This window comes from Puntigrus tetrazona, chromosome 9, assembly GCF_018831695.1.
Source record: "Puntigrus tetrazona isolate hp1 chromosome 9, ASM1883169v1, whole genome shotgun sequence".
NCBI classification, from domain to species: domain Eukaryota; kingdom Metazoa; phylum Chordata; class Actinopteri; order Cypriniformes; family Cyprinidae; genus Puntigrus; species Puntigrus tetrazona.
The window spans coordinates 24,727,589-24,752,588 of NC_056707.1; the positions used below are offsets into that span (position 1 = coordinate 24,727,589).

Consider the following 25,000-nt stretch of genomic DNA (forward strand, 5'->3'; position numbering starts at 1 on the left):
TAAAGTCCTACAGATGCGTGCTGCTGCTTGTGTTAGCTGCTTAACGTACACGTAAGAACAATGTTTTATCGACTGTGTATACAGAGAACAACTTGGGTGAAGGCTACGACTTGCTTCCTGTTTAAGACAGCGCACAGCCAAAAGTCACGGTGTCTGTCAAAATAAAAGTCATGCCAATATTTATTATTACGCTTATAATATATTAATAAATAAATGTATAAATAATAGCAAATATATCATTACTTATATTGCAATTAATAAATAAAAGTAATTTTGAAATTCCCGATATTTAATTGCATTTTTGTATGTAATTGTATTGTTGGTTGATTATTTTTTTTTACATACAATATATTTATTTCGTGATTTAATATGTTAATTACATAGCTGTAGTCTTGACAAAGTGAAGCGACTTTTTTCATCTTCAAAACTAGCATGTTACATGTCTATAGCTGATTCAAAGCATAAAATAAATAATTAATTAAAATTATGTATCCAGGATTGTATAAACACCGTTGTCATAATATATTATGTATAATATATTAATTATGTTATGAAATAATTTTTAACGCCTTAAAGTAAATAGTAAAGTAATAGTAAAATAATTATCAGTTATAACTGATCTCAAATCTCAAAGCAAATCATACTTAATTTTTTTATTTAGTTTGACTTTTACTATTACTAAGCTTCCAGGAATAATGCTTTTTTATAACCAAGTCTTTCAAACTTCAGAACATTTATAAATAATAATCAAAACTAAATTATGTAATAATTTGATTAATTTAATTTCTAAACACAGAAATGACAATTATTTTGCATAAAATCTTTATTACTGCAATAGTACGCCAGAGTCATTATAACAACCGGACGTTGTGAAGTTTTACGAGGTGAAGCCAAGTCTTTTCTTGGACTGTTGGATATCAGGGGTCTCGTTCAGCTCTTTGATGTTTTGAGTGGTGCCGCTCACGTAACTGGGCATCTCAACCCCCGACTCATCATGAACTAGATAACTAGGTCTAAGTCCACCGAACACGGGCCCCAGACCCCCTCCAATGCCCTCTCTGGCAGCCTTCACGAGAGGGAAGGTGTTTCTCCCTGCCTTCCCAGCTGTTTCGATGACCTGTCTGGCATATATCTGAAATTGGTTTTCCTCCTCAACGACGAGAGCGGTGTTCCTGTCGGCGAAGTCCTTCTCTTCTTTTTTTGTACGCCGATGCCTTGCACGTTTATCAGCCTTCACGAACACCAATGTTGCATTTGAAAGAAATCATTTAAAATAAAATAAAGGTATTCACCCAAAGATTAAAAATAAGCATAAAGGTTACTCACCCTCCGGGACATCCAAGATGTAGGGAAGATCGTTTTTAATTTGAAACAGATTTGGAGAAGCTTAGCTTTATATCACTTGCTCAGCAATGGATCCTCTGCAGTGAATGGGTGCCGTCAGAATTAGAGCTATTACATAATAATAATAATAATAATAATAATCCACAAGTACTACACTCCAGTCCGTCAATTTAAATTTTGTGAAGGAAAAAGCTGTGTTTGTAAGAAAAAAAACATCAAGGTGTTTTTTAATTTTAAAATAATAAAAAAATTTGATTCCTTCAGTACAAAAAAAACATACATTCCCTGTTTTCTTCTCACATCAAAATCCACAAAATATTGGTTTAGAACTGTTTTGGACTGTTTTCACTTGTAAATGGTGCATCCGTGCACAATCTCTCCTGATTCAGACAAGACGTTTTTTTCAATAACGAAAGCAATATCAGAGAATTTAGCCAGAAGCAATGATTTGAGGCTAAAAACACCTTAATGATGGATTCGTTTCCTACAAATATGCAGCTTCTCACTTCACAAGACTATTGTATATGTAGATTATTGTGATGTTTTTCTCAGCTGTTTGGACTCTCATTGCGGCGGCACCCATTCACTGCAGACAATACGTCATATTACATTTCTCCAAATCTGTTCTGATGAAGCACCAAACTCATCTACATCTTGGATGGCCTGTGTTATCTCCACAGAAGGGAGGGGAGAGTTCATTTTCTATCAAACTTAAATTTTTTGTAAACTATCCCTTTAAGAGCCATACCCACCATTTCTTGTATATAGATGTCTTGTAGTGTTTTGCCTTCTTCTCTAGCTTTCTGAGCTTGAAGTTCTTGCTTTCTCATGAAGATTTTATTTGCTTCCTTCTTCGCATTCAGCATCTCCAGAGCTTTCTGTTTCTCCTCTTCTGCGTTTCGTTCTTGCTCTTTCCTCTAACATAGGATTACGAAAATATTTATTTTAACGCATGTATTTCGAACGACATACATAAACGGTTTGATGGTTGTAAATGCAACATTACTGTAACACATGGCATCTGAGTAATCTTTGAAGAGTTCATAAGAGGTCATTCACCATGGACTCTCTGTGCGCAGCGATGGAGTTTAACATGGCCGCGTGTTTTTCCTCTTTCTCGCGCTGTTCTCGAGCCTGTCTGGCCTCACGCTCGGCCACCGCTTTCGCGACGATCTCTTCCTCGTTGCTGATTTGTTGCTGCTTCTGCACTGCTAACTTCTGTATAATAGTCTCTCTGTGTCTCTGGAGCTCTCTAAGGCAGAAAGAAATGCAAATACAAGCCCAGCGCTGAGACAAAGAACGCAGCGAAGAAAACGTTTCTTTTTAGCAAAGGGTTCCCACACTTCACCCACGCACTAAATTTTTCTTAACCAAGCAAGTTGTAAAAAATCTCTGCATCCATTTGCGTGTCAGATTACAGACTTGAATTTATTAGTGGCCTATATGATACTATACGCATAAACGTAAAAGTGTACATGCTCCCATATAGACTCTTAACAGGTCAATTGGTTCAGCTGGTTCGCAAAGTAAACTGAGAAAAAGTAAACTTAATCAGCTTAAAAAAGAAGTGTAGCTTTTTATAGCTAACTATAAATGAAATCCATTAAACATGTTCTACTTGAAATAAAATAAATGTTGACTGAAATAAAATAAAAAAAACAAATAAATAAAAAAATATTTATATATTATATATATATAAATTTCAGCCTTCTCATTTAAATTAAAGTACTAAAATAACTAAAAAAAAAAAATAAAATATGATAACACAACAAAATGACTAAATAAAAACATAATAATTTGTAAATAACACGGAAAGCTTTTAAATTTATAAAATTAAAATTTTTATAAAATTAAAAAATATATATTTTTTATTAAATTAAAATTTTTAAAATTTATAAAAAAAAACTAAAATGCTCCATATATTTAAAATGTTAATTTGGTATCTGGTAGTGATTAGCACAAATACTCAGCATGCTGTGTTTTAATACAGCTGGAAAAAATCCATCATAAATGTAAAAAAACTCACTACCCTCTCATTTATACTAAAAAGACACATTTGAACCGTGTTAGCGTGTGATTTACAGTACCTAAATATTTCCTCTTGCTTCTCCTTCCTCATTTTCATGACTTTATCTTTATGTTTGGCGAGCTGCTTCCGTTTCTCCTCCTCTTCCTCCTGCCTCTGAGCCTCTGTGGCTTTCACCAGCTCCCTGTTGGTCAAGTAGTCCTGATGGAAGACGGGAGAAAGGGTTTCGAAACAGCGTCCGATTCGCCGTATCTGTGAACGCTGTTCGACTACGACCTCACCTGATGAGCCTTCATCGCGCTTCTCTTCTCTTCCTCTTTCTTGCGCTCGTTCATGGACTGTTCCCACAGATGAAGATCTCGGAGGCGCTCGATTTCTTCAGCGGCACGTTTGACCTCCTGCCTCTCCTGCTCTTTTATCATTTCACGATCCTTTATCCTAATATAGCGGGGAAACGTCAGGCCTTTTTGCATTACCTTCACGATCGTTTCTTCGTGCACTGAAGCACATTAATGCCTCCTTACTGTTGTTTCACGCTCTCAGCGGTGGCCAGCTGGTCTTGTTTCCTCTGCAGGGCTTTCCGCTGTTCCCGCTGGAGGGACTGTTCTTCTCTGCAAGCCATTTGAGCCAAGATATCTCTGTCTATGTCCTTGCTGGCATTTTGCTTCATGCGCTTCAGCTCGATCTGAGCCTCCCTTTCCTTCAAAACCTCAGCCAGCAGCAGAGCACTCTGTAAAACACAAAAGAATAGTTTCTACTAACATTTCACTACAGAAAAGCGCGATCAGATAATGAGAGAGACACACGTGGAAGCCTTTGACTCTGTCGGTCTGGTAGTACTGCTGGGTTTTTGCTTGCTCAATGGCCTCCTTTCGTATCTTGGCCTGGTATTTTGCTTCTTCTATGTCGATTTGTTTCCGCTCCTCTTCTTCAATCGCTTCTCGAAATTTTTTGGCCTCTAGCTTTTTTTGTCGTTGTCCCTGCAGGGGAAAAAAAACATTGGATCTATGGAAGACATTTTGCAAAATTCAAATGCATAGCTTATATTAGCTCCAGCATTTGTATTGATTGTTATTAGTGGTAGTATTATTATTGTTATTGATTCAAAGATATTACATTAAGACAGCATTAAGACAACTTTTTAAGATCGAGGCATGTACAAAATTAAAAATTTGATAAAGAGAAGTAGAGAAAAAAAGAAAACAAAACTCTGCACTGGCTCAAAAGAATAAGAACCTTAAACATATGTTATTTTAGCATTATTGGGATAATTTTTGAATCACTTATAACACCCACACACCCCACCCACACACACACACACACACACACACACACATATATATATATATATATATATATATATATATATATATATATATATATACATACATATATACATATATATATATATATATACACACACACACACACATATATATATATATATATATACACACACACACACACACATATATATATATATATATATATATATATATATATACACACACATATATATATATATATATATATATATATATATATATATATATATATATATATATACTAATTTCCATTTTAGTTAGTTTTAGTAATTTAGTTGTTTGTCAATTTATCACTTTTTTATATATGTAGCATTTATATATATATATATATATATATATATATATATATATATATATATATATATATATATAGTTAATTTGAATTATTTTACTACTTCAAGGAAAACTAATAAAATAATAAGAATTTTGAACTTTTGCCTTAGCAACTAGCTGAAATAAAAGAGTTTTATATTTATTTTATTTCAGAAAGCAATTATTATTGTATTTAAAGTAATGACAATAAATAACCCCATCTAGACGCAAAAACAGCCATACCAATAAGCACAAAATGATTACATGTGTATTAAAACATGATAAAACATATATACTTATATACAAAACATTATAATAAATCATATTTAGGAACTTACTCTTAAATAATAAATTATAAATGAATTAGTTATTCTTTATGAATGCTTTATCTTTATTTTTAATTGAATACTCATTAATAGGCTAATAGCAATATATTTATATAGTGTCTATGTGATTAAAAATGACGGTGTTTGCGCATGTTATGCTTAGTTTAGGATTTCTCAGGCAAATATTGTTCATTATGTCTACTAAGATAGAAATACACAACGCGTACTCACAGCTATGGTGTTGGACCAGTGTTTTACGAGCTCTTTAGAGCGCATGCGCAGCGCCTCCCGCTGCCGGGCCGCTTCAATCCCGCTCCTGTTGTGTTGATTGACTCCGTTCACACTGTCCTGAAGGCGCTGCCATTCCGATTTGGACAAAACTACCATTTGACGAAGATCCGCCTCTGTTTTCTCCACCTCCGACCTCTCAACTGTGTGCATTTCAACGCATATTTCGAAGTGATTATAAACTGCGATTATTATCATTGTTATTCACAGATGGTCTTTTAGCTTTCCCGGCGCACTAGTTAACTTACTAAGCGAAGCACTCTTCGTTCTCACCTTGCTGACTCGAGCCTTTCCTCCGCCCGTACTGAACGACACCTGTCGTTATCGAAGCTGTTGACATTATAACTGCTTTTTTTATATCTTCTCACATTCGTTGATCTTGACACGCGTTGAGATGTTTATTTATGTTTATTCCTCCATACACCGGAAAACTTAGCTAGCGTTGGTAACACGTTCGGACACTCTGTGCTGTGTTGCTGGGCAACCGTTTTAACTTTTGTTACACTGTTTCCCAGCAACCCTGCAAGTTATGTAGGCGACGTCATGCGACGCCTTAAAGAGACAGCAAGCTAGAAAATAAATCCTGCCGAAATACAGCATTGCTTTGCGGCTGTTTCTAATTCATGTAATAAGTAGGCTTTAAAACAATAGAAGTTGTTTAGTCTTCTCCTGTAAATGTAATGTGCTGTGTTTAATGTTGTAATAGTCTGTCTAGTAATTATATTTTCCCTCATTATTATTATTATTATTATTATTATTATTATTTACTAATATCATTTATTTATTGATATTTAAATCCTTATTTAAAATCTGGAAAATAAACAAATTACATAAACAATATAAAAATATTGAAATATTGAAGTTATCAATACACACACACACACACACACACACACACACACACACACACACACACACACACACATATATATATATATATATATATATATATATATATATAATATATATGTAGAAAAAAAATCATTGTACTATAAAATGTTTTAATTTTCAGAACTGTGATGTCCTAAAACAGGGTATAAATTATAAAATAAATTAAAAAAAATAAAATTGTACAGTAAAATCTCAGTTTTGGTTGTTTTGGACTATATATTTTTTTAATTGCATGATTTATGCATGACTAGTTGTCACACGTTTTACTCCAGTAAAATTAAGGGTAGGTTTATTTCAGCATTTTTAAATCTCTGTCATGTGCTCATGTAATTGGTCAGATGGGTGAGCTTGTGTGAAGAATTAGTTCAACTTGTTACAACCTTCTTTTCATTCTCTATTCACTTTAACCTCAAATAAGTAGCCTGGATTATTTATATAATATATTGTCATTGCGTAAAGACTCAAACCTGCAAAAAATATTTTAAATAATGCAATAACTTTAAAACAAATAAATGAATACAAGTTAAAACAAATAAATGCACGAATAAATATGGAAACAAATACACGTGGGAATAACTATAAAAATAACTGAACGCTAATAAATGAATACTTGCATACGTTTATAAATGCAAGCATTAAATAAGAAAATAATAAATTAGAAGTAATAACAAAATTCATTTATGACTATATTTAATAAAAAAAAACTTTACCTTAAATTTAAATTTTTAGCGTTTTATTCCTTAATTTCTTGCCTTATTGATTATTTAATTATTTTTTACAAGTAGCAGTGATTTTTGTCTTGTTACTGTGAGGTACTTCTGTGGCGAGAGGAACTTTTTAGGGAGGCGCGTGAAGGGCGGAGTTTGCGCGAGGAGATGTCTATTGAAAACGCGCCACGGATCATCAGTCAGCCGTTTGAGGAGAGTCGAGTCGAGTCACTGAATCAGCAGGAATGGCCCCGGTATCAGTCAAACGCGTTTTAATAAGCGAAAGCGTCGATCCCTGCTGCAAAACGATTCTGCGGGAGAACGGCATCGAAGTGACGGAGAAGCAGCACATGTCTAAAGAAGAGTTGATGGCAGAGATTCAGGTGAGTTGAGTGATTCTTCAAATGATTGACTCCCGAGTTCAGCCGCAACTTCACCGGAATATCAAGCGCTTAGGTTTGACTCGCCGCCGTCCTCTAAAGTGAAATGAACTCGGCGTGTGTGATAAAGTGTTAGCTTGCGAATGCGTGCCGGTTGGATGTGTTGAAGTGTGTGTGTGTGTGTGTGTGTGTGTGTGTGTGTGTGTGTGTGTGACAGTCACCCCTCCTCCTCCTCCTCCTCACGAGTCTGATGCAACAGCAGCCTGTATCTGCACCATTTGAATCGTTTCCTACCGATTTTATTAGACCCCAAGCATCAGTTTATATATATTATACGTATGCTTTTCCAGTTGCACTGTGTGTAATGCACAAGTGTTTTGCTTTGTGCATGTTTTGTACGTTTTATTTATTAGGTATATTCTTGTGTGTGATGCACATATCAGAAAGCCATGTGCATGAGGCAAAAAAGCATGTTGACTTGTGATTTATTGTCATGTCACATGTTGTTCGGCCCAGCAAATAATCATATTTTCTGTCTTTCTCTCGCTCTCTCAAGGGTTATGATGGCTTAGTTGTCCGATCAGCGACCAAAGTTACTGCTGATGTCATCAGTGCTGGCAGTAACTTGAAGATCATTGGACGGGCCGGAACCGGAGTCGACAACGTGGACGTGGATGCAGCCACTAAGAGAGGCATCATTGTCATGAAGTAATGAAGCGTGCCGAGTCTTGCTCTGACCTCGATTCTGTCTGTTTTCGGAGCTAAAGCAGGTTGCTCTAGTCACACACCCGTCTTGCTTCTTTTCACAGTGATCGTACGCCTCAAAAATAAAGAAAAGAAATTGTCAGCATTTATTGAATCTCGTGCTAGAAGCTTAGGAGGTTTTCCCAAAAACGTGTGTTTGCTTTAAAGGAACTTTCACTCAGTCCGTCCAAGATGTAGATGAGTTTATATTTTCACAGAAACAGATTTTTGAAAAAATATAGCATTATATTCACCGCTGGATCCTCTGCAGTGAATGGGTGCCGACAGAATGAGAGTCCAAATAGCTGATTAAAAACATCACTTGTAATCCACACCAGGTTTTTTTTTCCACTTAACACTGAAAAGCAATAGGCTGTGTGTTTGTAAGAAACAAAATAGTTCATGAAAAGTTTTTCGTCATTTACTCTTGTTCAGGTTATTCCAAACCTGTAACCAAATAGTCGCCGGTCCCCATTGATTCTATTGTGTGGAAAACACTATGGGAGTCAAAGTGGAGCAGAAGCTGATCAAACAAAGTCTGGTGGATCACTTGTGGATTACAGTGATGCTTTTATCAGCTGTTTGGACTCTTATTCTGTCGGCACCCATTCGCTGCGGAGAAACCATTAGTTGGCTATTGATGTAATGCTAAATTTCTCCAAATCAGTTTTGTTGAAGGAAAAAGCCATCTACAACTTGGATGGCCAGAGGTTAAATAAGTTTTAATAATTTTCTTGAACTATTCCTTAGAGTTGACTGTCCAGGAATCCTTTTCCTAAATGTTTTGGTAATGTATTTTTTATATTTTAGCACTCCGAGTGGAAACACAATCAGTGCTGCGGAGCTCACCTGTGCTCTTTTGATGAGCTTATCAAGGTAAACTGGCAAAATGAATAAAGTGCATGTTTAATAAAATACTTCTGTTCAATGTTTTAAAGGTTTTAAGAATAAAAAAAAACTTTGTATTATAAAATGTTTTAATTTTCAGAACTGTGATGTCCTAAAACAGGGTATAAATGATACAATAAATAATAAAAAAAATTATTAAATAAAAGTGTGTAGTAAAATCTGGTTGTTTTGGCCTCTAGACATATAAGGGGAGACCTGATATAACCCCTCTAAGTCTGATTTATTTTTTTATATATATCCCTAATGAAATATATTAAATATTCATCAACAAGTTTTCTGTTTTACCCAGACATATTCCACAAGCTGTCATGTCAATGAAGGATGGAAGATGGGATCGGAAAAAGGTGCGTTCACTTTTTCTCCTCTGTGTGTCTGTTAGTAGAATGATAAGGGCCTTGCATTATGGGATAGAGTATTGCATGCACCGTTATGTTGTATATTTGACATTTTGACAAATCGCCCAGGTATATTACGCTTTCTGAAAGGTACAGTAGATCAGAAACCGTCAGAGTAGTAATTCCGTAGCCGTACTTTCCTGTCTGTGCTAAGCCAGTCATGATTAATCGATTGTGATCTCTGAATGTGTTGCCCCTCTTTGTTATGGTAGATGGCTGAGTGCTTTGCTAATGATTTTGCAGTTCATGGGTGCAGAGCTGTATGGAAAAGTCCTTGGGATTGTAGGGCTCGGAAGAATCGGCAAAGAGGTGGCGACAAGAATGCAGTCCTTTGGTATGAAGGTAAGATCACTGTGTCCCGAAAATTCACCCGACTGGAAATGCAAATGCAATTTAAACTAACTTTTATACATTTTTTCATTTTTTTTAATATTGCATCGCCGATAGACCATTGGTTACGACCCCATCACCCCTCCGGAGGTTTCTGCGAGCTGGGGTGTGGAGCAGATGTCTCTGGAGGAGCTGTGGCCTCAGTGTGATTATATCACAGTCCACACTCCACTCATGCCCTCCACCACAGGTGCACACAAACTAAACATTTTGACAGCTTGCTGCACAATTCGTAAAAAAAATATAGGAATTATTTTGCCTCATATTGCTGCCGCTACTGCTTAGATACAAAATAAGGAACACATTTTAGGAACAAATTGCATATTCTGTTTAAAGTGTTTTTTTTTTTGTTTTTTTTTTTGTTTTATTAATGCAATTAACAAATCATTTAATATTTTTAAATTATATGCAAATATTATGTGCAATATTTCTTATTTTATTACATTTTAGGCATTGTCTCTTTTTTTTTTTTTTTTTTTTTTTGGATTTGTCTTTTGTTTTTAATGGAGAGCATAGATAATCCAGAAGATGCTACTCTTCTTTTTATTATACAAATGTGTCATTTAAGATATCTACACAATGGTTCGAAAGTATTTTATTATTGTTGTTTTTTTGTCATTTTAGTTAAATTAAATGAAAATGAGAAATGTTACCTTGACAACTGGCTGAAATAAAAAAAAAAAAAAAAAAAATATATATATATATATATATATATATATATATATATATATATATATATATATATATATATATATATATATATATATATATATATATATAATATATCATTTAAATTGATCAATTTTTTTCAGTTTATTTAATTTTAATTAACTGCTCATTTAAATTGATGTTGTCAATTTTTTTATATAATAATATTTTTAGTTTTGCATACTAATATTAACAATTGAAATCATTATTATTATTATTATTATTATTATTATTATTATTATTATTATATATAAAATCTAACCTTGTGCTACACAGGTCTCCTTAATGACACTTCATTTGCTAAGTGTAAGAAGGGTGTGAAGGTGGTGAACTGCGCCCGTGGAGGCATCATCGATGAAGCCGCTCTCCTCCGGGCTCTGGAGTCAGGACAGTGTGGAGGAGCAGGGCTGGATGTGTTCGTGGAGGTCAGTCTTTGTCAGTCTGAGAAAGGCTTTATCGCCTTGCCGCTGGTAAATGGGATTACATGCAGACATATTTAAAATAATACTGATTAATGTCTTTTTGGGGCGAGTTCAGGAGCCTCCAAAGGAGCGCGCGCTTGTGAACCACCCCAGTGTGATCAGCTGTCCTCACCTGGGAGCCAGCACTAAAGAAGCACAGTCCCGCTGTGGGAAGGAGATCGCCCTGCAGATTGTGGACATGGCCACGGGCAAAGCGTTAGTGGGAGCCGTGAGTCTCGCGAGCTTTTACAGTGTCTCAAATGTCTTTTCATGAAAAGGTGTTATTTTCCCTCTGCAAGTTTTTAGGGAAATTTTGGTCATTGTTTGTATATATGTATATGTATAGATGTATATGTGTGTGTGTGTGTGTATATATATATATATATATATATATATATATATATATATATATATATATATATATATATATATATATATATATATATATATATATATATATATATATATATATACACACACACACACACACACACATATACACATATATATATATATATATATATATATAATCTAATACAGAATACAGAAATGGCTGTAAATAATGGAGATTTATTTTTAGGACAAACATAAAAGTATTTTTTTTTTCACCACAGATATTCGTGCAAAACTGTTTTTATAAAAACCCAAAGAAAATTCCAGAAACAGGTTCCCACAGTCAGAGGAAGAAAAAAACATGGAAACATCAGGAAAACTCATAGAACCTATATGTATATGTCAGCGCAATACAGCTCCCCAAAAAGGTGCATCTGTTAAACCGGGAACTGTTTTGATTCAGAAAGTAGTTCAAATCAAACAAAAGTGTCTTTTGAGGGGAAAAAATAGTATTGTTAAATATATTAATATCATTGTTAAATTAACTTATACAGGGACTTCGGTTTGATAATGAGGGGTTGAGACTACGCGGTGTTATACGCTTGCATTATTTCATGTAATCTCATCAGAATACACCTGATTTTAACAGCAGATTGGAAAGTTTTATACTTGTACAAAAACTTTACATCGTCGAAATAAGAAAGTAAAATGAGTAAATCAACGAGGACAGCGGCAAAACTCAACATGCACAGACTTGTCAAGAAAGCAGCAAAATGGCAGATAGCGGATCCGCATCCCCGCAACTTACAACCGAATCTCTAGTCAAGGAGCTCGAAAGGTTCAGAAAGGACATGACTAGAGAATTCGTTACACTTCTAAACAGCTCTCTGGAACCAATCCGGTCTTCAATTGAATCGATGAGGTGCGACCCTGACAAGCGCAAGCAGCTACGATCAGTGAGATGTCGGGCCTATCGGAACACAGCGACCAGTTAACTCGACTCGAACATAATGTCAGCACTCTTCAAGCGAAGATGACAATTATGGAAAAAGAGAATCTGGCGCTTAAGGCTAGCATAGAAGATCTGATCTCTCGCTCGAAGCGCCAAAATATACTGAATCATTGGCCTTCGGAGGGTATTGAAGGAAGGAATGCAAGGAGTTTGCGACTAACCTGCTTTCTGAACTTCTTGGCGACTGTCTAGCAGAACCACCTGAGTTGGATCGTGCACATCGCAGCCTCCGACTTCCAAACCTCTACAGCGGGCGAACCTCCACGACCGCTGATTGTCAGATTTCATCGTTACATCATCAAAGATTCGGTCATGACATGGGCTAAAGCGCAGAGAGACCTCTCTTACAAGGATCACAAGATCAAAATGTATGAGGACTTTAGCACAGAGGCGGCGAGGAAGCGGGCGGCTTTCAACAAAGTGAAGAGCCTTTTCTACAAACGAGGAGTTCGGTTTGGAATGCTGTACCAAGACGCGCTCTCGAGTGAGCTGCGGCGTGGAACGGATCTTTGATTCTCCTGAAGCAGCAGAGTCGTTCTCTATCATCAGAACTTGACTAACTCTGGAACTATAGACTAAACTGTATTGCGCGATGGAAGGATGACTTTAACAGGTACAGTTTATACCGCGGTTCTTCGAGATAATGCTTCCAGTTAAAGCTCTCGTTCTATTGCAATTACGTCCGGATCGTTATTAATATGTTTAAGATTTACGTTTCTCATGTATCACTAAAATTTAACAAGGTGTAAATTTAAGTTTTGGAGTAGACAATTCTCTCGTGGTTAATCGGTGGTGTAAATGGGTGTTCTGGCATCTCGTCATGTTCAAAAAGACGAGCTTCAGAGTTGTAAGTATAGTAGGTTTTTCTCTTTTTCTCTCTTTTTCTTTCTTCTTTTCTTTTGTTTTTGTTGTTTCCTTTCTATTCTTCACTCTCACCTATTCATGTGTCTCAAAGATCTTTTCGCTCATTTTATCATTTTCATTATTATCATCATTATGTGCTGTTTTTCTCCAACAACAAATGAGTGTTCCTAAAGTTAAAGTGGAGGGCTTACTTGCAATACTATCAGATTTGTTACCTGGAACGTCAGAGGCCTTGGTGGTCAAATTAAAAGATCAAGAGTTTTCTCGCATTTAAAAAGTATGTCTACGGATATTGCCTCTTTTTACAGGAAACTCACCTCAAGATGTGTGATCAGAACAGATTACGTAAACCATGGATTGGTCAGGTTTCTCACTCAAATTTTAATAGTAAATCTAGAGGTACTGCCATTGTAATACACAAACGTATAAAGTTTGTCCCAAACAGTGTAATCTCTGATCCTGGTGGACGTTACGTAATAGTATCAGGTACTCTATATCAGACCCCTGTTATATTAGTAGCTCTATGCCCCTAATTTTGATAACCCGGCCTTTATGACTACACTATATTCCCACTTTCCAAATTTAGATACTCACCACCTTATTTTGGGCGGGGATCTTAATTGCACAATTAGTCCGAATTTGGACCGTTCTCAGCCAAGGATATCAGCTCCTAGTTCAATGTCTAGGACCTTTTCATCTGTAATGGATCAGTTGGGGTGTGTAGATCCCTGGCGATTTCTCAATCCAACTGCAAAAGATTTTTCTTTCTTTTCGAATGTCCATCATGTATATTCACGTATTGATTATTTTTTTATAGATAAAGCTTTTTTATCTTTAGTCAAATCTACAGAATATTCTGCAATAATTATCTCAGACCATGCCCCACACATTTTGGATCTCTGTTCCCTCAAAATTCTTGTAAACATGCTGAAATTGGAAGCTCAATAGCAGGTTATTGGCTGACAAAGAATTTTGTGAATATATTTCTAAGAATATAGATTTTTTTTTGGACACCAACAAATCTGAGTCTGTGTCGCCATCACTGCTATGGGAAACATTCAAAGCATACATACGAGGAAGGATAATCTCTTTTAATGCATATTGGACCAAATGCAGAAAATTAAAACAGCAGAAACTAATTGATAAAATTTTAGAGTTGGACAGATCAAATGCCAGGTCACCAAACACGGCTTTTAGAGACGGAGCGGCTTAAACTACAAACTGAATTTGACTTACTGACAACCAATAAGGCAGAATTTCTGCTAAATCGAACAAGAGCAACATACTATGAACATGGAGAGAGAGCTAGCCGTCTCATGGCATCTCAGCTCAGACATCAGCGGGCTTCTCAATTAATCTCACAGGTTTATGACTCCTCAAATAATCTTATCAATGATCCAGTCAGAATAAATTTGGAGTTTGCTTCCTTTTATTCTAGGCTATATAAATCAGAAGCTTGCTCAGACACTAATGCTATTCATGATTTTCTCTCTCAATTAGATATTCCGAAATTAAGCTCAGAAGCAGTCAGTAGCCTAGACGCACCTCTTAGTTTGGAAGAGATAACTTCTTGCATCGCAACCATGAAAAACAACAAGGCCCCTGGCCCGGATGGCTTCCCAACTGAATTTTTAAAAAAGTTTTCTAATCAGCTATCCCCCATTCTATTAGAATTGTACAATCACTCTTTGGACCAAGGATTCTTGTCACCATCCCTAAGCCAAGCTTTGATTTCATTAATATTAAAGAAAGACAAAGACCCTAAACTTTGTGGCAGTTACAGACCAATTAGCTTAATTAATAATGACGTTAAACTATTAGCTAAGGTTTTGGCCAAACGTTTAGAGTGTCATCTTTCATCCATTATATCAGATGACCAAACTGGTTTTATAATGGGCCGCCAGTTATCGCCCAATATACGCCGTCTGCTGTCTTTACTCCATCCAGGTCATCAAAGCCAGAAATGGTCATTTCGCTGGATGCAGAGAAAGCTTTTGACCGGGTGGAGTGGGATTACTTATTCACAGTTCTACAAAATTTCGGATTTGGATCTACATTCATATCATGGATCCGTTTATTGTACTCCAATCCCTCAGCATGTGTGAAAACAAACTCTGAAATGTCTACTTATTTTCTCTCTCTCGGGGTACCCGTCAAGGATGCCCACTCTCACCTCTCCTCTTTGCTTTGGCTATTGAGCCTCTCTCTATAGCTTTGAAATCTTCTTCAGTGTTTTCAGGTATTAGTAGAGGCGAACAGGAACATCGGGTATCATTATATGCTGATGACCTTTTGTTATACATCTCAGATCCTCTTAACTGTATGAACAACATAATGCATTTGTTAAACGAGTTTGGCTCTATTTCCGGGTATAGGCTGAACTTTGCTAAGAGCGAATGTTTTCCAATTAACGCGTTGGCAAAACAAATCTCCCCGACGTTACTTCCGTTTCACATGTCTTTTACTGGTTTTCGTTATTTAGGGATTCAAATCTCAAAATCTATCAAATCTTTGCAAAAAGAAAATTTTACTAAATTAATAGACCGTATTAAAGCAGATCTTCAACAGTGGAATAATCTTCCGCTATCGTTAGTAGGCAGGATTGAGTCAATTAAAATGAATATCCTTCCACGTATGCTTTTTCTGTTTCAGACGCTTCCTATTTTTCTCCCCAAATCCTTTTTTAAGTCACTTGATGCCATCATATCCTCATATATTTGGGCTGGTAAACCCCCACGTGTTTCGAAGTTAACACTTCAAAGAGCCAAACAGGATGGTGGTCTTGCACTTCCAAATTTTCTTTTTTATTACTGGGCAGCTAATATCCAAAAAATATATTTTTGGTGTAATTCCCCAGATATCACTTGGTGTCGGATGGAAGCCAATTCCTGCGTATATCCTCATTACCGCATTGGTTTTGACCCCAATCTGCGATGTCCCACTAAATTCACCACAAACCCGATTGTACTCTCTTCACTAAAAATCTGAAACAGTTCCGAAATCATTTCAAATTAAAAGCATTGTCCACTTTGGCGCCTATCTGTGGTAATCATCTTTTGTCCCTTCTAGTTTGGATTCTACTTTCACACAGCTAAATGAAAAGGGTTTAATACAGTTCCGGGATCTGTTCTTTGATCACACATTTGGGTCATTTAACGATTTGTTGAGTAATTATAAGATCTCTAAATCAAACTTATTTCGTTATTTTCAAATGCGTGACTTTGCCAAAAACATTTGGATACTTTCCCCAGCAGCCAAAGAATACTTTAATTGAAGATATATTCTTGCTACCAAAATTTCTGAACCGCATTTCCTCCATTTATGACCTGCTTCGGTCCTCACATCTTCTTCCTCTTTCTAAACTCAAACAAACCTGGGAGATGGAGTTAGAACAGGAAATTGACGAGGAGCTGTGGGACACTGTTTTAGCCAAAATGAACTCTGTCTGTATCTGTGCTCGCTTAAATCTCATTCAGTTTAAAGTTGTTCACAGAATCCATTTCACTAAAGCAAAATTAAAAAAACTCTGTTTATCAGAAGATGATAGATGCAATAGATGCCTGTTGTCCCCAGCAGACCATACTCATACATTTTACACTTTGTCCTAGTCTGAATTTTACTGGTCCTCTTTTTTTTGATACAATGTCAAAAGCTCTTAGTGTTTCTGTGATACCTTGTCCAATAACAGCAATTTTGGAATATCTCCTGTTGATGGCTTATATAAGAAGCACCATGCCGATATTATAGCCTTTGCCTCATTAATAGCCAAAAGCGTATACTGTTACACTGGAAATCCTCATGCCCCCCCTCCCAATCTCTCTTGGTTGAAAGATTTGATGTCTTTCTTACATTTGGAAAAAATCAAATACTCTATCAGTGACTCTGTCAATTCATTCTATAAAATGTGGAATCCTCTGCTTTCCTTCTTTGAGACCATACCTGCATTATAGATACAGAATCCTTATTTACCCCCTTTTTTTATTTTATTTTTTTATTTAATTTCCTTTTCTTTATTAGAAATTACCCCCTTTCTTTTTTTTTTTTTCTTTTTCCTTTTCTTTTTTCCCTCTATTTTCTGTATAATATTTGTATGTGTATTCCCTTTTTTTGTGTGTGTGTGTGTGTGTGTGTTGTTGTTGTTGTGGTTGTTCAAAAAAAAAAAAAAAAAAAGTTACATGTATGTATGTATACATATATTACAGTAATAAATAAAAAATAAAATAAAATTAACTTATACAGTTCATTGAAGTATTTGGACTATTTAAATCTTATTGTTTGACATAAATATAGCCTTTGATGCTGATTTGGTGTGAAACGTTTACAAAAACTATTAAATTGGGGCATGAGAAAGTAAAATGAAATGAAAACTCACTCTGTTTTGCAAATGCACATTGATCATAAGGTGAAAAATGCATATTTCCTTCTGATGACGTGTACCGGACTCCAGTCATTTAGTCTGGCTCTAAGGTCTCGTTCAGCCAACCTCCATCCGGCCAATATATAAAACATGAGACCCTGCCCTGTATTCTTTTCTCTAGTCCGTTTCACTCGGAGGCATGTCACGATGCTGAAGATCGCTCTTTGTTTCCGTCCTCAGGTGAATGCTCAGGTGTTGGTGAGTTCTTTCTCTCCTGACTCTCATCAGTGGATCCTGCTGGGGGAGTCCATGGGCAGAGTGCTGAAGGCCTGCACCGCTTCTAAACAACCCTACAGTCAGGTCCACGTCACATCGCTGGGTAGGTGGAAGAATTCAACAAGAGTTATTGTCATTCATTGAATGAGTTCTAACTAAATGAGTTCTTTAAAAATTATAACAAGAAATCAGTCCTGTTGTTAGGACAGTATGTACAATTTCTTTTGCAGTCAAATAATTTCCACATGATGCAGGACAGAATATACACAAAACCTTTATACACAAGACTCTCTCTCTCTCTCCCTCTGTCTATCTCTCTCTCTCTCTCTCTCTGTCTCTCTCTCTCTGTCTCTGTCTTTCTGTCTCTGTCTCTCTGTCTATTTCTCTCTCTCTCTGTCTCTCTCTCTCTGTCTATTTCTCTCTGTCTATTTCTCTCTGTCTCTCTCTCTGTGTCTCTCTCTCTCTCTCTCTCTCTCTCTCTCTCTCTCTCTCTCTCTCTCTCTCTGTCTCTCTCTTTCTCTCTCTCTGTCTATTTCTCTCTCTCTCTCTCTCTGTGTCTCTCTCTCTCTCTCTCTCTCTCTCTCTCTCTCTCTGTCTCTCTCTCTCTGTCTCTCTCTCTCTCTCTCTCTCTGTCTCTCTCTCTCTCTCTCTCTCTCTCTCTCTCTCTCTCTCTCTCTCTCTCTCTCTCTCTCTCTCTCTCTCTCTGTGTCTCTCTCTCTCTCTCTCTCTGTGTCTCTCTCTCTCTCTCTCTGTGTCTCTGTGTGTCTCTCTCTCTCTGTGTCTCTGTGTGTCTCTCTCTGTGTCTCTCTCTCTCTCTCTGTCTATTTCTCTCTCTCTCTCTCTGTCTATTTCTCTCTCTCTCTCTCTCTGTCTATTTCTCTCTGTCTATTTCTCTCTCTCTCTCTCTCTCTCTCTCTCTCTCTCTCTCTCTCTCTCTCTCTCTCTCTCTCTCTGTCTCTCTCTCTCTCTCTCTCTCTCTCTCTCTCTCTCTCTCTCTCTCTCTCTCTCTCTCTCTCTCTCTCTCTCTCTCTCTCTCTGTATATGTGTATCTATATCTCAGAGCTTGTTGTCGGTTTATGACATTAGTTTATAACAAAAGGTTTATGACATTAAGAACATAATTAATTTCTATTAATTAATACTATAGTCCAGGGTTTCCCAACACTGAAGTGGATCAAAACTTTTCAGTTTCTTAAAGTTGTCCTTAAACTTTGATTAACTTTTTTTGACCCACTTCAAATGTTGACTTCTGTATATCTGTATGTATGTTTATAAACTCTTACTTCAATTAAGTGAGCATTATAATTCAACAGTCAATTTAATTATTTGCTTTTCAAAAAAATACAACCCTGTTCTGGTCAAATGGCGTTACATTTTATCATTGCAATCATGCCATCTTGTGGCGAGATATGTAAAATATATATTCCTTTATATGTAACTTGCATACAAATTTTACATATTTTATTTATTCTTGCCGTTCAGGGGAGTCCTTGAAGAAATCCACTGGGTTTTTGAGCTCAGCAGCTGTAGTCGGTTTGCTCACTGAAGGTCCTCAGAAGGCCCCTAATTTAGTGAATGCGCTGCCTCTAGCTGCGGAGACAGGAATTACAGTAAGGCTACTTTACCAAACCAGAGTTATACTTTTTTTTTCTTCACATGTTGAAGCACAAGCGCCGTCTAGGTGGTTGTTTTCCCAGTAGCGCTCTAATCTGTCCCTATGTCACAACCCTCCAGGTGCAGGCGGATCATAAAGACGATGAGCGTGAGGCGTGTGTGCTGGAGGTCTCTGTGAACGGCAGCAGCTACAAGGCTGTCGGTTCGGTGCAGGCCGGGGGTCCAGTGCTGCTGGAGCTGAGCGGAAGCGTGTTTCGACAGCCTGTTCCTCTCACTGGACACCTGCTGTTCTTCAAAGCCGCCGCCTCCACTGAGCTCCTGCTCTCCGTAACCGGTAAAGGGCAGATTCTCATCATGCAACAAATAGGAATAGCTACGCTACAACAACGTATATTACACTATATCGCATGTTATCCGAAGCCATGTATGTCATTGCCCCTTAGTCGCTATATGCTTTATTACATGCAAGTGTGAAGCTTCTTTAAAATATTATGACAGAAAAAAGTCAAAACAAAAGCCAAAAATACATTGCACGGGTCAAAATATTTTTTATTACATTTTTTCCATTTGCAAAAACTTTATATCTCATTTTGTGGTCCAGGGTCTTTAGATTAGATTAGATTCAACTTTATTGTCATTACACATGTACAAGGTAGCGAAATGCAGTTTAGGTCTAACCAGGAGAGCAATAAGCAGCAAGTGCAGGATATAGGTATAAATATAAATTACAAGTGCACATACGGGGTAATATGTACAGGAGATAAATATGTATAAATTAAATTACAGGTGAATGTGTTAAGAGCATAATATACAGGTCGCTATTGTCTATGAAAGGGAAATTTACAGTTGGGCATGTACAAACAGGATATGTATAGACAAATTTACAAGAGTATGTACAATGAATATGTATATAGATATATACAGTCTTATATGGATTTGTGTGACATGAGGTTGACCGATGGCTCTTTAAAAGCCTGTGTGACAAAATAGGGCTCAGAAAAGTTAGTTTATAGATGCTTTCCTATCTTCTCCAGGGGTTTTGGCGGCTGCAGGTGTGGAGCTGCAGTCCTTCAGTGCTTCTACTGCCGGCAGTGGTGAGCAGTGGTACTGCATGGGCATTTCTTCTCTGCTGGGGGACATAGGGGCCCTGAAGTCCTTGGTGAAAGAGGCAGCACAGCTCACAGTCTGAATATCTGTGACCGATCCTGATCTGAACCACGTAACATTCCAGCATCTTAAGCTCTAGCCTGAGTTTCGTAGCACTCACATCGCTCATCAACACTTCAATGCCTAAAACAACAGTATGGAAGAATAGTCTTATTTTTACTTTTTGTTGTTTAGTGTTTACTAAAGCCACTGTATTCCAAATATGTGAAAGTGATTGATTAAAACAACAACAACCAGTGCTTTGCAGTTGAAGTATGTCTCTTTTCAACATTATTTAGAGTTTTCCTTTTGCCCGCTTTTGTATGTAAATGTTTCAAAACCTCTTTGACCTTGAGATTAATTGGAATGTACAATGAAAAAATATGATTTGAGAATTGTTAAAAAATGTTTACACACACACACACACTTTAGCTTCCTTTTGTTTCCCAAAATGTTTTTGTATAAACGCATACTTGCCATTTTTCCACATGCTTGGTGCTTCTCTACGGTCACATATGATGGACACTTCCTGATCATAATCGCAATTTTTTTTTGTCAGGACCGCAACATTAGAATACTGTTCGCGTAACGTTCTCAGAATGTTGCTGAAAGGTTTTTTCCTGATAAGACGCTACACGGACCGTTTTATGTTGGTTATTTTTAGCATTTGTGACCTTTCGTGTTCCGAGAACGTTCCAGGAACCATACGTTGTTAGCCGTCGTTAGCAAACATTGTTTGGGTTAATGCGTTTATTTATCTTGTGCTTGCAGAATGCGTTCAAATTGAAATACGTGAATTATTAGCACTTAAATGTAATTGATTTGAAGTCACTGAACAGAAATATATATTCTTTCAAACAGGAAAAGGCGCTCGCTTCAAATGACCCTCGCACTGTTTCCATGGTAACTGTTATTTCGGTCCTTTTACTGTACCCTGTGGACTTAATGGCAACTACACGCCAATAATTCACCATCCGTCGCTAAGCTATAAACAAACGTTCTTGCGCTCAAAAAACGCTGAAGCGTTTAGAATGGATTAATTCTTGGCGTTCGGCCGCCCTTGGTACCGTTTTCCTCAGGCGTTATTATGCAACGGCTTTAATCCTTATTAGGATTATACGCGCGACGCTGCCATGACAACCGGAACGTGAAAACTGGTGTTGTCTCTCAGTTGACAGAAAAGTGAAAATTGCGGCTTTTTGAGCACGCGCTTATGAAGATGGGATGCTTGTGAGCGCTGTTTTGGTCACATGGCTGAAGGACGCGGCTGTGTTGAATCAGTAGCGGCGGGTGACAGCAGCGGGTCTCCTGCTTTACACGGATACCAAAATAGGAGCTCGACATTCTCCAGTGGCTGACGCTAAATGCAGGGGCCACATGTCTGATCTGACCGAGCACAAGACACACTGTTGGGGATAAAACCTCTCTGGCCGAAGAAAGGACGAGTGCCTGTCAGTCGCTATACGGGTCAGGTAAGCTCGTTTTTACGCAGGGGCTAGTTGTCACAACGCTATTGCTGTTTGAGGCAGAAGTTAAAATGCGCCGATCTTTGTTTTGATCTCTGGCGGTGTTATTGTGGGTTGGCTGCGAAAACCTAGTTCAAAAAAAGGGCTGTTAAACAATTGAAACATTTCCGTTTAAAACAAAATGACTGAGAATAAATGCATATTTAAAAACGTGTTTTATTTAAGCTAGTTGCACAGGTATCTTTTTCTTTCTCTTTATGTACTAAAATGACTAAAAATGAAATGCAGAACAAAAAAACTAAAATAAAAAACTATATGGACATATATTAAAAACAACAGAGAACTGTTAATAGTTTCTCAGTGTTGCTGAGATAATTATTGTGTGCTTTTTGAATATTTACATGTATATACATTATATATATATATCTTATATATAATCTTATATATATATATATATATGTGTATATATATATATATAATAAACATAATTTCCCCTAAATATAGCATTTGTTTGTATATATATTTATATAAATATAGATTATAAGTACATTATTATATATTAATAATATATTAAATTATATAGTATTATTATATATTAGTTTACATAAATTATATGAATATAAACATGCGATACATACACAAATATACACATTATTTATATATATATATATATATATATATATATATATATATATATATATATATATATAATGTGTGTGTGTGTGTGTATGTATATATATATATATATATATATATATATATATATATATATATATATTATACAGATTATGCAAATATTATGTAAACAGAAACTTTTTATTTTGCAACTGTTGTCAAGCTCTAAATAATACATATGACTATATTACTGTCATGGACAATAAACAATCCTATAACAGAGCAGAACAAGAAACATTTAATTTCCAGTGGTTGTTTACTAAATTCCTACAACTTCAATGAATTTTCATGGGGGGTAATTTAGCAGTGAGCTGTTTTTTCTAGCACGCTTGAAAAGTCCATTTAAAATCTTCTCTTTTCAGTTGCAATGTCAGGAAAAGCTCAAAGCGGTTACTCCTATGAGTTCTGCGACGCCTCCCACTCCTCCGAGGTGCTGGAAGCGCTTCACGAGTTTCACAGCAGTGGTCTTTTCACAGACGTCGCTCTGCAGTCTTCATCCGGACAGCTCTTCCACTGTCACAAGGCTGTCCTATCAGCCCGCAGCTCCTATTTCAAGGTAATGTTCACCTTAGACATGAGAGAACGTTTGAACGACACCATCAACCTACCTTGCATAAACGGAGAGGTTCTGGGAGCTTTGGTGAGCTACGTCTACACTTCGAAGATCAGCATAACCCAGAACAACGTCCAGAGTCTCCTGGAAGCCGCAGACCTTTTACAGTTCAACTCGCTCAAGAAAGCCTGCGAGAGCTTCTTGATTCGTCTGCTGGATGTCGATAACTGCCTCGGGATGCATTCGTTCGCCGAGCTTCACGCGTGCTCTGATTTGCAGCGCGAGGCTTTGAGGATTATCCTGAGTCGCTTTGAAGAGCTCACGCTCCAGGAGGAGTTCCTAGAGGTGGATTTCCAAAAGCTCTTGATGATACTGGCTACAGAAAACCTCAACGTGTGGAAAGAAGCCACTTTATTGGACGCGGTGGTCAAATGGGTCGCCCACGACGCGCCTCCTCGGATGGACCGCCTTCAGGAGCTTCTCAACTGCATCCATCTCGACGTGGATGACGCTTACCTCGAAACCGCTTCGGATCTACGCCGACGCTGCTCTGAAAACAAACTGCGATCTTTGATTCTCGCGTCCTTAAAGCCGGCCAAAGGTTTCTCGCAGTGCTGCAAGAAACTAAAGTGCAGCTTGTATGTTATCGGTGGATATTACTGGCATCCATTGTGTGAAGTCCACACGTGGGACCCCTTTTCCAACACGTGGGTTCAGGGCAAAGACATGCCTGATTTCGAAAGAGAGAGTTACAGCGTGGCACTTCTAGGTCCTGATATCTATGTGACTGGAGGATACAGGACACAGACTGTGGATGCTTTAGGCACCGTGTGGATTTATAACACAGACTCGGACGAATGGAGAGAAGGATGTCCCATGATCACAGCTAGGTATTACCACTGCTCCGTGGCTTTAGGTGGATGCATATACGCCATTGGTGGATATACTGCAGGAGCTCCTACGCAAGAAACTGAATTCTATGACCCCCTGAAGAATAGATGGTTTCCTGTGGCTGATATGATACAAGGTATGACGATTTGGGGTTATTTAGGGAAACCTTCTGTTAAGAGGCATGTCCAAAATCTACCAGGTCCAAGATAAATGGCTACATTACATTGCGTTCATTAAAAAAAAAAAATTTAAGACTACATACTTAAATGCGATCCTTTCGTTGCAATGTTTTGTGTGTCACATAATAAAATCAGAAACCATAATAAAACAGAATAGAATAGAAAGAAAACAGAAAAATAGCATTTAAAATTTCTGGCAAATATTTTGATGTACACTAATATTCAAATATTTGTTTTATTCAGGATACATTAAACTGATTAAAAGTGACAAAGACATTTACAATGTTTTAAACAAATGCTGTTCTTTTAAACTTTCTAATTCTACTCCTATTTTATCATTTCCTATTACATTTTTCATTTAAACTTTAAACTCTTGAAATGTATTGCATCATGTTTTCCACACAAATATAAAGCAGCACAGCTGTTTT

At 36.9% G+C, this 25,000-nt stretch overlaps 4 protein-coding genes across 4 annotated transcripts in view; 2 read left to right on the forward strand and 2 right to left on the reverse strand.

Moving 5' to 3' along the window:
• The window catches only part of fastkd1 (FAST kinase domains 1), a 10,121-nt gene extending 9,979 nt beyond the window's left edge, over positions 1 to 142 (reverse strand). Inside the window, exon 1 of the mRNA XM_043249293.1 lies at positions 1 to 142. This exon is cut by the window's left edge and continues 104 nt beyond it. The gene's annotated coding sequence lies outside the window, so the exon portion shown is untranslated.
• A 637-nt stretch (positions 143 to 779) lies between these two features.
• On the reverse strand, positions 780 to 6,194 carry ccdc173 (coiled-coil domain containing 173). Its single transcript, XM_043248298.1, has 9 exons — positions 5,895 to 6,194; positions 5,565 to 5,764; positions 4,177 to 4,350; positions 3,895 to 4,100; positions 3,652 to 3,808; positions 3,432 to 3,571; positions 2,404 to 2,596; positions 2,097 to 2,261; positions 780 to 1,231 (listed from the first exon to the last, which is right to left on the reverse strand). The coding sequence occupies exons 1-9, from the start codon at positions 5,959 to 5,961 to the stop codon at positions 878 to 880; spliced, it is 1,656 nt and encodes a 551-aa protein (XP_043104233.1). The 5' UTR covers positions 5,962 to 6,194; the 3' UTR covers positions 780 to 877.
• Positions 6,195 to 7,390: 1,196 nt separating this feature from the next.
• On the forward strand, positions 7,391 to 21,081 carry phgdh (phosphoglycerate dehydrogenase). Its single transcript, XM_043248083.1, has 12 exons — positions 7,391 to 7,602; positions 8,156 to 8,307; positions 9,154 to 9,219; positions 9,542 to 9,596; positions 9,891 to 9,989; positions 10,095 to 10,227; positions 11,022 to 11,170; positions 11,283 to 11,435; positions 18,013 to 18,151; positions 19,531 to 19,658; positions 19,783 to 19,996; positions 20,697 to 21,081. Exons 1-12 carry the CDS (start codon positions 7,465 to 7,467, stop codon positions 20,849 to 20,851), a joined length of 1,581 nt encoding a protein of 526 aa, XP_043104018.1. The 5' UTR covers positions 7,391 to 7,464; the 3' UTR covers positions 20,852 to 21,081.
• A 578-nt stretch (positions 21,082 to 21,659) lies between these two features.
• The window catches only part of klhl23 (kelch-like family member 23), a 5,590-nt gene continuing 2,249 nt past the window's right edge, over positions 21,660 to 25,000 (forward strand). Inside the window, exons 1-2 of the mRNA XM_043249728.1 lie at positions 21,660 to 22,280; positions 23,312 to 24,529. Coding sequence (XP_043105663.1) covers positions 23,317 to 24,529 — 1,213 coding nt within the window. The 5' untranslated portion in view covers positions 21,660 to 22,280; positions 23,312 to 23,316. The remainder of the gene's footprint in view (positions 22,281 to 23,311; positions 24,530 to 25,000) is intronic.